We start from the raw sequence: 14,075 nt of genomic DNA, 5'->3' as shown, positions 1-14,075 counted from the left end.
TTTTTTTTTTTTAAAGATTTTATTTATTTATTTGAGACAGAATGAGAGAGAGAGAGAGCACATGAGAGGGGGGAGGGTCAGAGGGAGAAGCAGGCTCCCTGCCGAGCAGGGAGCCCGATGTGGGACTCGATCCAGGGACTCCAGGATCATGACCTGAGCCGAAGGCAGTCGCTTAACCAACTGAGCCACCCAGGCGCCCGGGAGAGAGAAAATCTTAAGCAGGATCCATGCCCGGTGCGGAATCCAAACGGGGGGCTCCATCTCACAACCCTGAGGTGAAATCAAGAGTTAGATGCTTAACCAACCGAGCCACCCAAGCACCCCTATTTTTATTTATTTTTAAGAATCAGATCTGGAATCAGTACTTCACATTGGCTTTAGCCGCATTTGATAAAGTCAGCAACTCTGAACTAAAATGTATAAATTTTTGCTGTTGAAATTACATTTAAAATAATCTATCCTTTTCCTCTCTTTGTGAAAGGAGCTTGGCTGGGGAGGAATTTAATCAAAGGAGTGGATGATATACCTCAAATAGTAATAGATATGAAAGAGAACTTTCAGTTTTACCACTCTGATCAAAAACTCATTTCCTGACCAAAAGTCATGCTTAATACAGCTGTTTGGGTTTCTTGTGTCCTTGTTAAACAAGTTTGTTTAAGAAGCAGCAGTTGATGGAACTATTTTGGGGAGTGGGAGGCTTCTCTGGAAATGGAAACAAGTCTAAAGATTTGACCGTTGTGGCCTCATAGATTGTGTTCCAGGGACCTAAGTTGTTATTTTTACTGAGCTGGTCCCTAACTGGCTGTCGAGTGAGTGTATAAAGATTCCTTCCTGTTGAAGATCACCTTTACTCTCTCTTTCAGCTTTGAGCTAATTCAGAGACAGAAGATCATATAATCCTAGAGTTTAACAGTACACATGGAAGTCCACATGTTCCTAACTTAGGGAGTAGTATTTTTGGTTGCCAAAAGAATATCCTCAGCTGTACTGATGAAAAACTAAAACCCATGGCTAAAATATTTAATATTCGTCATTTCCAAACACTATCTCTAAAGTTATCAGAAACTCAAAATTCTACTTATTAATTTTCAATAGGTAGTAAAGTCACTTGATTCAGAAGTAAAAGGTTTTTAGCAAAGAGCCTTTCCCATATTCCTGTTATCCATATACTACTTGGGTTTCCTCCCATTATCAGAAATATTTAACAGGTAGCAAAATTAACCTGCTTTCCTTAGTCTCTTCCCCCAACACCTTTACCCCTAATTTAGCTGTAGGTAAAATTATGAAATAGGTTGTATTTATTTGGAACAACCCTCTTACTCTATAATCTTGACCTTTGTTGTCTGGTACATTGGTTCTCTTTTTATATCTTTTAGCCCATCAATTTTCTGTCAAAAATCCTATAATAGTAATAAATAATTAGCATTTACTTAGACATTTGTTAGTGACATTAAGTTTTAAGAACTTAAGAATTAAATCAACAGCCAAGGGCATAGTATGAGAAAGCAACATGCCTTTCAACTTACTAATAACTACTTTGTATAAATGAATGATTGGGGTAGGATCTATCACATTCCTAGGAAACATTAGTATGAACCGAGTGAAAACAGTTTTCATTGCTGTTGGAATTCTCATAGCTTTTAGGGGATAACACTGGTACCTGCTGCAGTGAGGATTACATAAAATAATCCATGGTAAGCTTCTAGGATAGTATCTAGGACATGGTAGATAGTGGTAAATGTTAGTTGCCTTTTTATTAGAATCTATAATATTTTACTGTCAGGAGGCTTAAATATAATGATAGTGAATTAAGTGACAGAAAAAGTCATTATTACTAATATCAACAATTGGTATGCGGTTATGAGCATTAAGTCTGAATTGGTAGGAAATGGCATAGAAATTATACAGATAACTCTGCCGCATGATAGGGGCCTGAAACTCAATAAACAGCTCCTGGTAGGTCAGGATGCACTCGGTCCTAAGTAGCTACTGCTGCCTGCTGTGCAGTCTTACAAGTAAGAAATGGCACTTCAGGTTGGTGGGTCCAGGTATGGGAAAGTGGAGATAGACTGTTAAGGAAACTGCTTCCTTCATCATCATTTAGGTATCACACTGATGATATTCGTGCCATCAGTTGAGCACTGTTAATTTTTATGACTTTGGAATGGTGTGGAAATATTTTTGGAAGACATCTCGTAGTCACTTATGTTGCTGATTTTCTGTCAGGCATGAGAGGTTTTTTTAAAATGTTAAAAGCTATCAAGGAACAACAAAGGTAGTTTATCTCTTGGATAATTCAGAGGCAGTTATACTCCAATGTGATTGTTAAATATATTATTTAAAGTGTTTGGGAATATTATTTTTAAAAAGTAAAATTGCTTTTACTTTTTTACACGTGGAATCAATTTTTTGAAACCCAGCAACCAAGGTAAATTGTAATTTGAAAGATTATAACACCAAAGAATTAATACATTGTAATACTCTCTAAAAACTGAAAATTAGATCTCATTTGATTTTAAATCTCTTCCCGATAGTAGTGATAAAACTGGTCAGAAAGGGTATTGTTAGGTGTAAATACCAAGTAATAAATTGAAATATTGTTTATACTTTTAATTCCTCACATAACCATTTCCTTTTGGTTAAAGCAGAAGCTGGTTATTTGTCAAGAGTCTGTTAGTAACTGTGTTTCTATAAGAAGCCAGAGAATAGTATTTTCAGTGTACACTTTATTTTATGTTACATCTTTAGTTTTTTTGTTAAATGTTCTCAACATGACTTGAGAAACCTAACTGGATAGATTATTAATGTGCAATCCCTCCTGGCCTCTTCTATTGTATTTCTTGACTAGTACCTCTTTGTGATTTGAAACTTGGCAAGAAAAGCATGCCAGAAAATATCAGTTATTTTTGAGAAAATGCAAATAATGCTTGAGCCTTTCAGGTTCAGCAGTACATGGCTTTTTTTTTTTTTTAATTGAAAAATGAGGCTGATTTATAATTGCCTCTTTGACTTAACTATTTTTAGTAACAGTTTTATTGAGATATAGTTTATATACCATACAGTTCACCTATTTAAAGTGTACAGTTTCTTTCTTAATATATTAAATTCAGGGTTGTGTAACCATTGCCATAATCAGTTTTAGAATATTTTCATACTCCAAAAAGAAACCACTGTACTCATTAGCAGTCACTCACTGTTTTCCCTGAATCCTCTTTCTCTCAGCCGTAGGCACCCACAAATCTACTTTCTGCCTCTGTAGATTTGTATATTCTGAACAGTTCATATAAATGGACTCATACACAATGGGGCCTTTCGTATCTGGTTTCTTTTACTTAGTATAGTATTTCTAAGGTTCATCCATACTGTACCATGTATCAGTACTTCATCCCTTTTTATTGCTAACTGATATTCCAGGGTGTTGAATAAAATTTATTTATACATTCATGAGTTGATGTACTGCTGTGAACATTTGCGTACAAGTTTTTGTGTGGACACATGTTTTTGTTTCTCTGGGAATTGCTGGATCATATGATAGCTCTGTGTTTGACTTTTTCAGAACATTTTTATAGATATTTTTTCCCTTACATAATTAAAGTGTACCATGAAAGGCATATCTAAACTAAATTATAACTTCCTGTCAGTATTTTCATCAATAACTTTCCACTAATATTTCTGAGTATTTGACATTTCAATGACCTTCACTTTTTAGTTACTCTAAACATTAAATGTTCCTGCTTATCTGAGGTCTCCCAACTCTGTTCCCATAGCCGATAGCTGGTGATTTATGTTTAGATCCTTGGAGTTTGGAGAAAACCCCAATCCCCTAGTCAAAAGAAACCAGTCTACTGAAAAATATTTAATGTAATGTATACTAGCATTCTAACTTACGTGTAACTTATGTGTAACCTGTCTTCCAAAATAGATTTGACATTTGTGTCTAAAGTTAGGAGGGTTTTCTCAGTGTAACATATAGCCATACTTACCAATTCTATAGCATAGCTATATTATTTTTTTAAAATCCTGTTTCTACTTTTGAAAACAGTAGTCATTGTAGAAAATTTTGAAAATACTGAAAATCACAGAATAAGTTGCCTGTATTCCTAATATCCAGACATAGCCATTTTTTAACATTGTGATATATATCCTTTTTTGATTATTTACATTTAAAAAATATAGAATTTGGAGGGGGGGGGAGCACCTGGGTGGCTCAGTCATTAAGTGTCTGCCTTCGGCTCAGGTCATGATCCCAGGGTCCTGGGATCGAGCCCCGCATCGGGCTCCCTGCTCCACAGGAAGTCTGCTCTTCTCCTTCTCCTACTCCCCCCTGCTTGTGTTCCTTCTCTCGCTTTGTCTCTCTCTGTCAAATAAATAAATAAAATCTTGAAAATAAATAAAAATAGAATTCAGATGATATGATAGGTAGTGTTTTGTAATCTTTTTAATAAGTCCTAGCATTTTCCCATGACACTAAATATTCCTAAGCATGGTTTTAAGTCTTTTTTTCCTGATTTTTTTCTCATTCAGCTGAAAAAATAAATTATGGATTTACTATAGTATTATCTAGAATTCTCACTATTTATAGGTCGAAATATTTCTCTCTAGTCTTTTTCTCTTTGTATTTGTTTCCTAAAGTGGGATTGTAGTCCATGTGCAGTGGTTTTTATGTTGTAAGAATGTGCCACAATTTTTCATTTCCCTACTGATAGACATTTATTTCCAGTGCATCTCTGGGTGTACATCTCAGGTTAATTCTTGGAAATAGAATTACTATGAATATTGTTAAGGTTGTTGGCACATTTATGATTGCTTTTTCTCAAATTAGCATTTCTTACAGAGTAAGGCAGATGATTTCATTTTATCATATGCAGTAGTTGATTTCTATGGTATTTCCTGTTTTCAGAAATTGCAGTTCACCAACACCCTCCCTCCCCCTCACCTTAAGCTTAAGAAATACAGCTTCTTAAGTCTTCTGAATAAGTTCCTTGGTACTAATCTGGAAAATCACAAACCATTACTTCACAGATTATCATTCAGTTGTGTTTTGAGCATATTGAGGCCTAATTAGGTAACAGATTTTATACATATAGCTTAAATACTCAGGCATGTTAATCCTTGCTAGGCACTACTGTTTAATGTTCCTCAGTAAAGAAAAATTTCTCCCTATCAGTATAACTTTTCACATGGCTCCAAATGATATTTACATTAGCTTAGCTTATGTTAATTTCCAAAGATGTAATTATATGCAAATTGATATTATACTTGTTAATGGATACTAGCCTACAAGGAAAATGTGTGGGTATATGGTCAGTCTGGCACCTTGAGTGCAGAATCTATTTCTTACTCATTTTTATTTCCTTAGTCTAATAGTGGTTTTCAAACTTTAGCTTGCATCACAATCATCTGGAGAGCTTGTTAGAACATGGGTTGCTGAACCATATCTTTCTTGAGAATTCCAGGTTTAGTAATTCTGGGATTGACCCTGAGAATTTGCATTTCTAACATGATCCCAGATGAGGCTGATGCTGCTCATCTGCAGACCACACTTTGAAACTGGTCTAACCTAATGAGGACATAACTTGCTATATAATTGAAGTGTGACAAAAAATTTGAGCATGTAACTGCTGCTGTCACTAATTCCTAAGCTTTTGCAGCTGAACTCTTCCTTTTCTACATTATTTGTTAACAAGTGAAACAGCAATTTATGTTTATGCTTAGTTATAAAGCTATTTGTATTTGTATACTGTTATCAGAAGAACAAGGGGTAATAATAGTAGAATCATATAATCTTTTTTGTGCTCCTTTTAATGCTTCATCAAGATAGACTTTTCAAAATAATTTTTTAAGTTAAAAGTTTTATAAAAGTTTAAGCATTTTTTTATTAGTGGGGGAAAAGCAAACTCTAAATGATATATTTATAAATAATGATTTGTAATTGTCTATTGTAAAGCTTTTTATAACTTAAAATCAGTCTACAATCATAATTATTCATTTAAGTATCATTGATTTTCATGTAATTCCATTTCATTTCTTGCCAGGTTGATCAGTACTTTAATACTAAGGATCATCTCCTTAAGTACTGTAAAATCATTAGCAGTCAGTAATCATATTTCTATTATAGATTATAAACTACATTAAATTCCAAGACCAAAGATTAATTGTACAAAAAATAGATTTTTCAGTTTTACATAAGGGGTGCCTGGCTGACTCAGTTGGTGGAGAATGTAACTCTTGATCTCGGGATCGTGAGTTCAAGCCCCACGTTGGGCATAGAGTTTACTTAAAAAAAAAAAAATTTTTTTTTTTAAAGATTTTATTTATTTATTTGAGAGAGAGAGAATGAGAGAGCGCACAGGAGAGGGGTTAGGGTCAGAGGGAGAAGCAGACTCCCTGCCGAGCAGGGAGCCCGATGCGGGACTCGATCCAGGGACTCCAGGATCATGACCTGAGCCGAAGGCAGTCGCTTAACCAACTGAGCCACCCAGGCACCCAAAAAAAAAAAGTTTTACTTAAGTTTTAAATAAGATTACAAGAATTTTATGAAGTGATTAGTTTTTTTGGTTTTGTGGGGGGTTTTGGAAGTGGCTTTGGGCTCTTGCATATTGAAAAAGTGTACTTTCTTGCTAGGAGTTCATTTAATCTGTTTTGAAGTTGATAAAGCAGGAAAGCACATTTGCTCTTGCTAGTTTGTGAATAAAGATATAACAGAATTACCCAGTATTCACATCTGTTAAAGGACTGTTATCCAAAATATACAAAGAACTCTTAAATAAACTTAACAGTAAGAAAACAAACAATGTGATTAAAAAATGGGCCAGAGACCCTAACATACCTCACAAAGAAAGATGGCAAACAAGCATATGAAAAGATGCTCTGCATCATTTGTCATCAGAGAAATACAAATGAAAACACACCTATTAGAATGGCCAAAATTCAGGACAATGACAATGCAGAGAAGTAGAAACTCCCATTCATTGCTGGTGAGAGTGCAATAGCCTACAGCCACTTTGGAAAACAGTTTGGTGGTTTCTTAGAAAACTGAACATAGCCTTTTCATACCATTCAGCATTCATGTTCCTTGGTATTTACCCAAAGGAGTTGAAAACTTTTGTCCACAGATGTTGATAGCAGCTTTATTCATAATTGCCAAAACTTGGAAGCAGCCAAGCTATCCTTCAAGAGGTGAACGGATAGGTAAAGTTGGTCATCTAGACAACAGTATATTACTGAGCACTAAAAAGAAATGCACTATCAAGCTGTGAAAAGACATGGAGGAACCTTAAATATATGTTACTGAGTGAAAGAAGCCACTCTGAAAATGACCCTACCTTATGATTCCAACTACATGACATCTGGAAAAGGCCAAAAAGGAGAAAGCTAAAAGATCAGTGGTTGCTAGGCATCAGGGGATGTGGGGAGGAATGAGTAGGTAGAATACAGAGGATTTTTAGGGCAGTGAAAATACCCAGTATGATACTATACTAGTGGGATACATGTCATATATACATCTGTCCACATCCATAGAATGTGCACCACCAAGAGTGAACCCTAGTGTAAACTGAACTCCAGGTGATAGTGTTGGGTCAGTATAGGTTCATCAGTTTGCAACAAATGTACCACTTTGATGAGAGGTGGCTGTGCATGAAGGGGGGAAATGGGGTATGTGGGAAATCTCTGTAACTTTCTCTCAGTTTTGCTGTGGACCTAAAACTTCTCATAAAAAAATTATCTTTTAATGAGTGTATGGTCCCGTGCCAATAGAACTTGTTTTCTGTGTATTTCACTCATAGAAGAAGAGGTCCTCACACCGGAAACCAAGAGGTAGTGGATGGACCTGAGGGTTGGAGAGAAAGCTTCATGGGCTGGACTTTGGACAATTCTGAGAGATGAAAATAGAAAATGGACTTTTTCACCTATAGGTATCCTTATCACATAGAGGGAATTTTTTTTAGCCAACTACCTTTTGGTCAACAGTCTTAGAAATGGCTTTGGTTCTGCATTATTCAAGTGTACAAAAGGTTTACTTTCTCTTCCTTGGTAGTGCAGGTGGAGGCAACTAGAAAGGAAGAATCCCCTAAGTGTGGTGAATGAAAAGCAAGCAATTATATACAACATCAATTATTGAGGATTAGATTTCTTTCTAAGCTCTCTGTGGAAGATGTTGAAAGTCTGCTTGTAAAATAAGTGTTCTGGGGTTATATAAATAAGAGAAAGTAAAGCAGGTTTTTAAAAGTGTGTGTATTTGAATTTTTGAAATGCTAATTGCATTGTACATGGAGTATGGGAAGGTATGAAACACAGTATTTCCCAAATTAATTTGACCATCGAACTCTTATCTATATCTTACCAACATCCAGGAGCATGTTATAAGTAGCACAGTTCATAAAATTCTACTCTAGATCAGTGGACAGTCCAGTCGGAAGGAATTGCTTACTGATAGGAAAGAACTGCTGCTGCTTTGTGTTGTTTATGTATTTAAATAGTAAAGCATTTCTCGGATCCTCAGATTTAATAAATTAGATACAATGAACTAATGTTCATCTTCTGTGACTTCACAAGCATGAACTTTACATAGATTTAATAAACCAAGGAGCCGTCTTTTGGTTTTGCTTTGACTAAAATAACTTGTTCAAAATCTGTGCTTAAATGTATAAAACACTGCTCTCAATAGAACTTTCTGCAGCTATGGAAATGTTCCACATCTGTGCCGTCTTGTATAGCAGCCAGCAGCCACTAGCCACATGTGGTTATTGAGCATTTGAAATGTGCTAGTGCTACTGAGGAGCTGAGTTTTTAGTTCTATTTCATTTTCATTAATTTAAATTTAAACTGTTGCATGTGGCTAGTAGCTGTTATATTGGACAACGTAGTCTATAGAATATATTTGCAGACTAGAGCATTTTTCATACTATTTATTTTAAACTGGTGTGATTAAAATGAAATTACTTTTTGGGGGGTATTTTTTTTTGAAAAGTTGACAGTATGATATTATATTTAAACAATTTATATGCATGTAATTCTGCAGCCACATGACTGAGAAGTCTTCTAATGGTTTTGCACTCTTAAAAAACTACCTATTTTACTAGCTAGATGTCAGGAACATAAATGTTATTTTATAGTTAGTTTTTATTTCTTGTGTATAAATAACACTGCACTCTGAAATAATCAAATAGGTTTTCACATTCAGTTTTAAGAAAATAATGATAATAATGAAGAAAAAAGATCTGTGAGATAAGAGACCTCAGATGTAGTTTCATGTGCCATTGGCATATTTAGTAGTATTAAGACAATTGTAAAAGTTTTGTGGCTATTGATTTATCTCTAAGTTGGAGATAATAGTTTATGTAAATGTCTTTTGAAAAAGTTAGAGTTGTACAAAGTGAAAATAATTCCTGTTATAAATGTAATTGTTAAATAATTATGGAACATACCCGAAATTTCACTCATTTCCTGTAAATGTACTTTTGAGTTTTAAACCTTGTGATCCTTGATCATTTGATTTTGACAAGAGTAATGCTTACACTTGGTAGAAAAGTAAAAGTAATAAGGCATATAAATTCTCAAAACTTTGATGAAGATAAACTGTCATAACTGAATAACTTTAGAATAGTTGATTATTAAAGATACGACTACTTGGTAGAGGGGGTGCTAAATTTTTTCAGTGAAGTTTGACTTATCTAGGCCTGAACTTAGGAAATTTTAATAACTTAGTTCTTTGCAAACAGCTTATTTGATATAGTGATACCTCTTATCCTTGAACTTGTCAACTGAATAAACTGTTTTGCTCTGTTATCACTAAATAGCTTCACTTTGGTATTTGAACTGGTTAACCAGTTTATTTGTGTTTTTATTCAACTATCATTTAACTGTTGGTTTTATTTTGGGATATTATTATTTTTAAGAGGTGGTAATTATTCAAAAAGTTGTTCGCAAGCATTTGAATTCTATAAAGTAGAACTGATGGCTTCTTCATAAGAAGCCATATAACGTCAACCTCAACATAAGGATTGATTTTTTTTCAGTATGCAATGAGTCATTTTTAAAGCCATATATATTTATTGTGCTAATCATTATCCTTTGTCTGTCTTTAGTGATTTTTACTTTCCCTAATTTGCATTACACTGTTTTCTCATATCTTAAGAATGATATTTTAAGCAACTCCTAAATAGTCTTGCTATTTGATTTAGTGTTTTGTGTTACATTTGGGTATATATAGTGTCTGTTACTGGTTAAATTATTGAAAATGAGGTTTTAGGTAAAAACAATTCTCTTTTCTGACATGTAGCTCAAGTTCTTCTTTAAAAAAGATGTATTGCTTCAGATTATAGTAAGTTTATATAGCTTAATGTTTTTCTTTTTCATTATTATAATTTTATGTTTTCATTTAAAGATGCTGGATGTTGGGGTGCTGGGTGGCTCAGTTGTTAAGCGTCTGCCTTCGGTTCAGGTCATGATCCCAGGGTCCTGGGATCGAGCCCCGCATCGGGCTCCCTGCTCGGCGGAGAGCCTGCTTCTCCCTCTCTCACTCCCCCTGCTTGTGTTCCCTCTCCCGCTGTGTCTCTCTCTGTCAAATTAAAAAAAAAAATTTTTTTTAAATAAATAAATAAAGATGCTGGATGTTTTTCAAAAAAGAATACTATTGCTAACACTCTTTCCTGAGTATAGGAAGAATAGTACAATCAACCCTTTATCTAGCTAGATATTTGACATGTAGGTCATCTGTAATCCCACTGCTTCTGAGCTAGTTCTGTTAATCTCATTTCCATCTATTTTACTTAGTAGAAATGCCATTTTATATTTAGTTTGGCAGTCTCTTTAAAAGCACCAATATGTGTATCTTCACAATTCTCTTTTATTTGATAACTTTGTTATTAATGTTAATGTCAAAAAACAAATGTTTGAGTAACATTACTCAGAGATGTTGTAGATTGATCATATCTAATTCATAATATGACAGAATGTTTTAAACATTTCATGGGTCATGAAAATCTTAGCATTTAAGGGATTTTAGTATTTAGTATAACCTCTTAACTGGTATGTGCTAAGATTTTGAAATATGTTTTAGTTGCTGTGAGATTAAGAAGTAGAGACAAAGTTCCTTATTTTATTATTTTTATTATTTTTTTTAATTAAAGACACCCAGCTGTTGGGCAGAAGAGGGAGCAGAAAAGAGGTCACATCAGCGTTCTGCATCATGGGGGAGTGCTGATCAACTAAAAGAGGTAAGTTATTTCTGTTTTCAGCCTATAACCTGTTTTAATCCTAGCAAATTATCTTACTCTTTCATGAATATAATGATATTTTCTTTATTTGTGCTAACCTTACCTCTTTCAGAGTTTAGGCATTGCCTTCCAGGTTTGGGTGAACAAGTCTGAGTTTACTTTATTTGTGCCCTTCTTATCATTTATAAATGTTTGTTATGCACCCATTCAGCTTAAGCCTTTCCAGAGTGAAGTCTGGTTTTATGTAACAGTCTCTATATCTTGTTCCTTTTAGCCATCTTCTGTTTCCACTTCAGCTCTCTTGTTTTTGAAAAGTTTTTTCTGCTTCTCATAGCTTTTTTGTAATATCCAACATGTTGTTGCCCTTTGAGACCCAGTAGTGCAGTAGAATCCATGTCTTTTAGGAATAGTTTTTATGACTCTTTCCTTTATTACCAAAACCTAAATTATGATCATCTTTATGTATACTTTGGATTATTTTCCATGATAGTGTTATTTTTATCCATCTAAATTCTTATATAATTGTTTTTATAAAATTACAGAAACTTAGAGTTGAAAGGTCATCTAGTTCATCTCCTAAATAAACACTCCTTAAAAATGTGGTCATCTAGTCTATTATGATCATTCTCAGTGAGAGAAGTTCATCACTTGGCGAAAGAACCAAATGAGTTCAATTGTTTTAGCTTAAGTTGTTAGTTTATTTTGTATATTGAACTCAAAATTATACCCCTAAGTTTGATTCTGCCTTTTGTATCAGTATTAAGTAAGTCTACGTTAAATATTTGAAAGGGTAGCAACATGTCATTTTTTTTCAGGCTAAAGATTGACATTTCTCTCAAATATTTTTCATATGTCATCTTAGCGTTACTTTCATATACTGTAGGTTATCAGTATTTCTCATACACTGTGGAGTCTAGACTGAATAGATAGTCTGTTAGCATGATTTTGCCTGTGACTTTACTACATTTTTAGTAGCTTCTTTATTTTATTGATGTAGAGAAATCCTCAACTTTTCTATATACACTGTACACAAGCACATATGCACAAAATGAGTTCTTCCCAGAAGCAACAAAAAAGAAAGGAGGGTGAGTCTCATATGTCTAGTCTAAAATAGTTGCACATCTGTGCATGGAGTATGAATAACAAAAATTGAACTTGCGGTTTTATCTCAGAGGTAAATACAATCTCAAAGTTATAGCCAAGATTTGGCGTAGTTAAATTTTGGACTACAGCAACACGTGATATGCACTATTAAAAAAGGAATGTCTGAGCTAACTGAGTGAGAGGTATAGTCCAGTTTGTAGCAAGTAACAGACTCATGAAGTAGCAGGATTTTATAGAGAGCTCTAGGAGATAAGATAGTCATGGGGGATTGATAAGTTCACAACATATCCCAGGTTGACTGGAGGCTGTAGATATGCACAACAGAAAATGAAGTGGGCATAAGCCACCCATGCATCACTGGTCAGTGGAACCTAGGAAATATGTGGAGAGGAGATTCAAGCAAGCCTAGTGGTAATAAAATCTGGGGCCTTCTTGTGAAAGGCTCAGACTTTGAATGCACTCCTCATTCTACACATAAATCCCATCCTGGGAGTGGAAGCCTTACTGGATTGAGATAATTGAATAAAATCTCTGATCGGTCTTTAGTCAGACACTAAGGTGAACGCTGGAGACCAGCTTGAAAAGATCTTAAAAAGCCAGCCTTAAAAATGGGGTCGGGGGTATGGAGTAGAGACATCAGTGGCCACACAGTGCAGGGGAAACAGACTTTTAGTTCATCAAGATACTATAAAACACAAACAGATAAGACAACAACCACCCTCAAGGAAAATCAGAATCTAGAGTTGCTATAATGTATTATTTAAAATGTCTAATATCCAACATAAAATTTAGAGATATGCAAAGAAATAAGAAAATATGACCCATACTTAAGAAAATCACTAGAAATTATATCTAAGTGTCTCCATATGTTGAATTTAGCAGCCAAAAACATTAAAGCAGCAATTATAAGTATGTTCAAAAAAACCGGAGAAAACCGTGTCTAAAGCATTAAAGGGAAGTAGGGTGACAGTGACTCAATGAATAAGGAATTTCCACAAAGAGATAATTATTATAAAAGAGAAACAAAAACTCTAGAGTTAAAAAGTATAGAGTTAAAAAGTATAGTAACTAAAAGTTCACTCAGTGGGCTCAATAGCAGATTTGACATGGCAAAAAAAGAATGAGTGAATTTGAATATAGGTCAATAGAGTTTATACACCTTGAAGAATAGAGAGAAAAAGATGGCAGAAAAGTCCAGAGAACCTCAGAGGCCTGCGAGAAAACATTAAATACACATTAGATACACATACACATAATGAGAGGTCTAGGAGAGGAGAGAGAGAAGAGGAGTTAAAAAATATATGAAGAAACAATGGTAAAAAACTTTCCAGATTTAATGTAAAACAATCTATAGATTCAAACTCCGCAAACCCCAAGTTGGAAAACACAAAGAGAACCCAGATAGACACATCATAGTTAAACTGTTGAAGGCCAGAGGAAAAGAGAAAATCTTGAAAGCTGGAAGAAAAAAAATGTCTTATTAACACATAGGGAACTGAACTAATAATACCTTTAATGGCTGACTTCCCATCAGAAACAGTAGAGACCATAAAGCTTGACATATTCAAAATATTGAAAGAAAAAAAAAGTCAACCAAGTATTCAGTATCCAGAAAAACTAGTCTTCAAATTAAAGGTGAATTATTTTCAGATAAACAAAGATTGATAGAAGTTTCTACTGCTAGATGGTCTTATAATAAATACCAAAGGAAATTCTTCAGGCTGAGAGGAAATGACTCCAGATGTTAATTCA

General features: G+C 34.4%; 1 protein-coding gene across 1 annotated transcript in view; it reads left to right on the top strand.

The window, feature by feature from the left end:
• GLCCI1 (glucocorticoid induced 1) overlaps window positions 1–14,075 on the top strand; it is a 107,875-nt gene that overhangs the window by 45,048 nt on the left and 48,752 nt on the right. The window contains exon 3 of the mRNA XM_032402062.1: window positions 11,133–11,219. Coding sequence (XP_032257953.1) covers window positions 11,133–11,219 — 87 coding nt within the window. The remainder of the gene's footprint in view (window positions 1–11,132; window positions 11,220–14,075) is intronic.

Source organism: Phoca vitulina, unplaced genomic scaffold (genome assembly GCF_004348235.1).
Source record: "Phoca vitulina isolate PV1807 unplaced genomic scaffold, GSC_HSeal_1.0 scaffold4, whole genome shotgun sequence".
Lineage (NCBI taxonomy): Eukaryota > Metazoa > Chordata > Mammalia > Carnivora > Phocidae > Phoca > Phoca vitulina.
The sequence above is the reverse complement of the archived record's forward strand: the minus strand, read 5'-3'. Positions and strand labels throughout refer to the sequence as shown.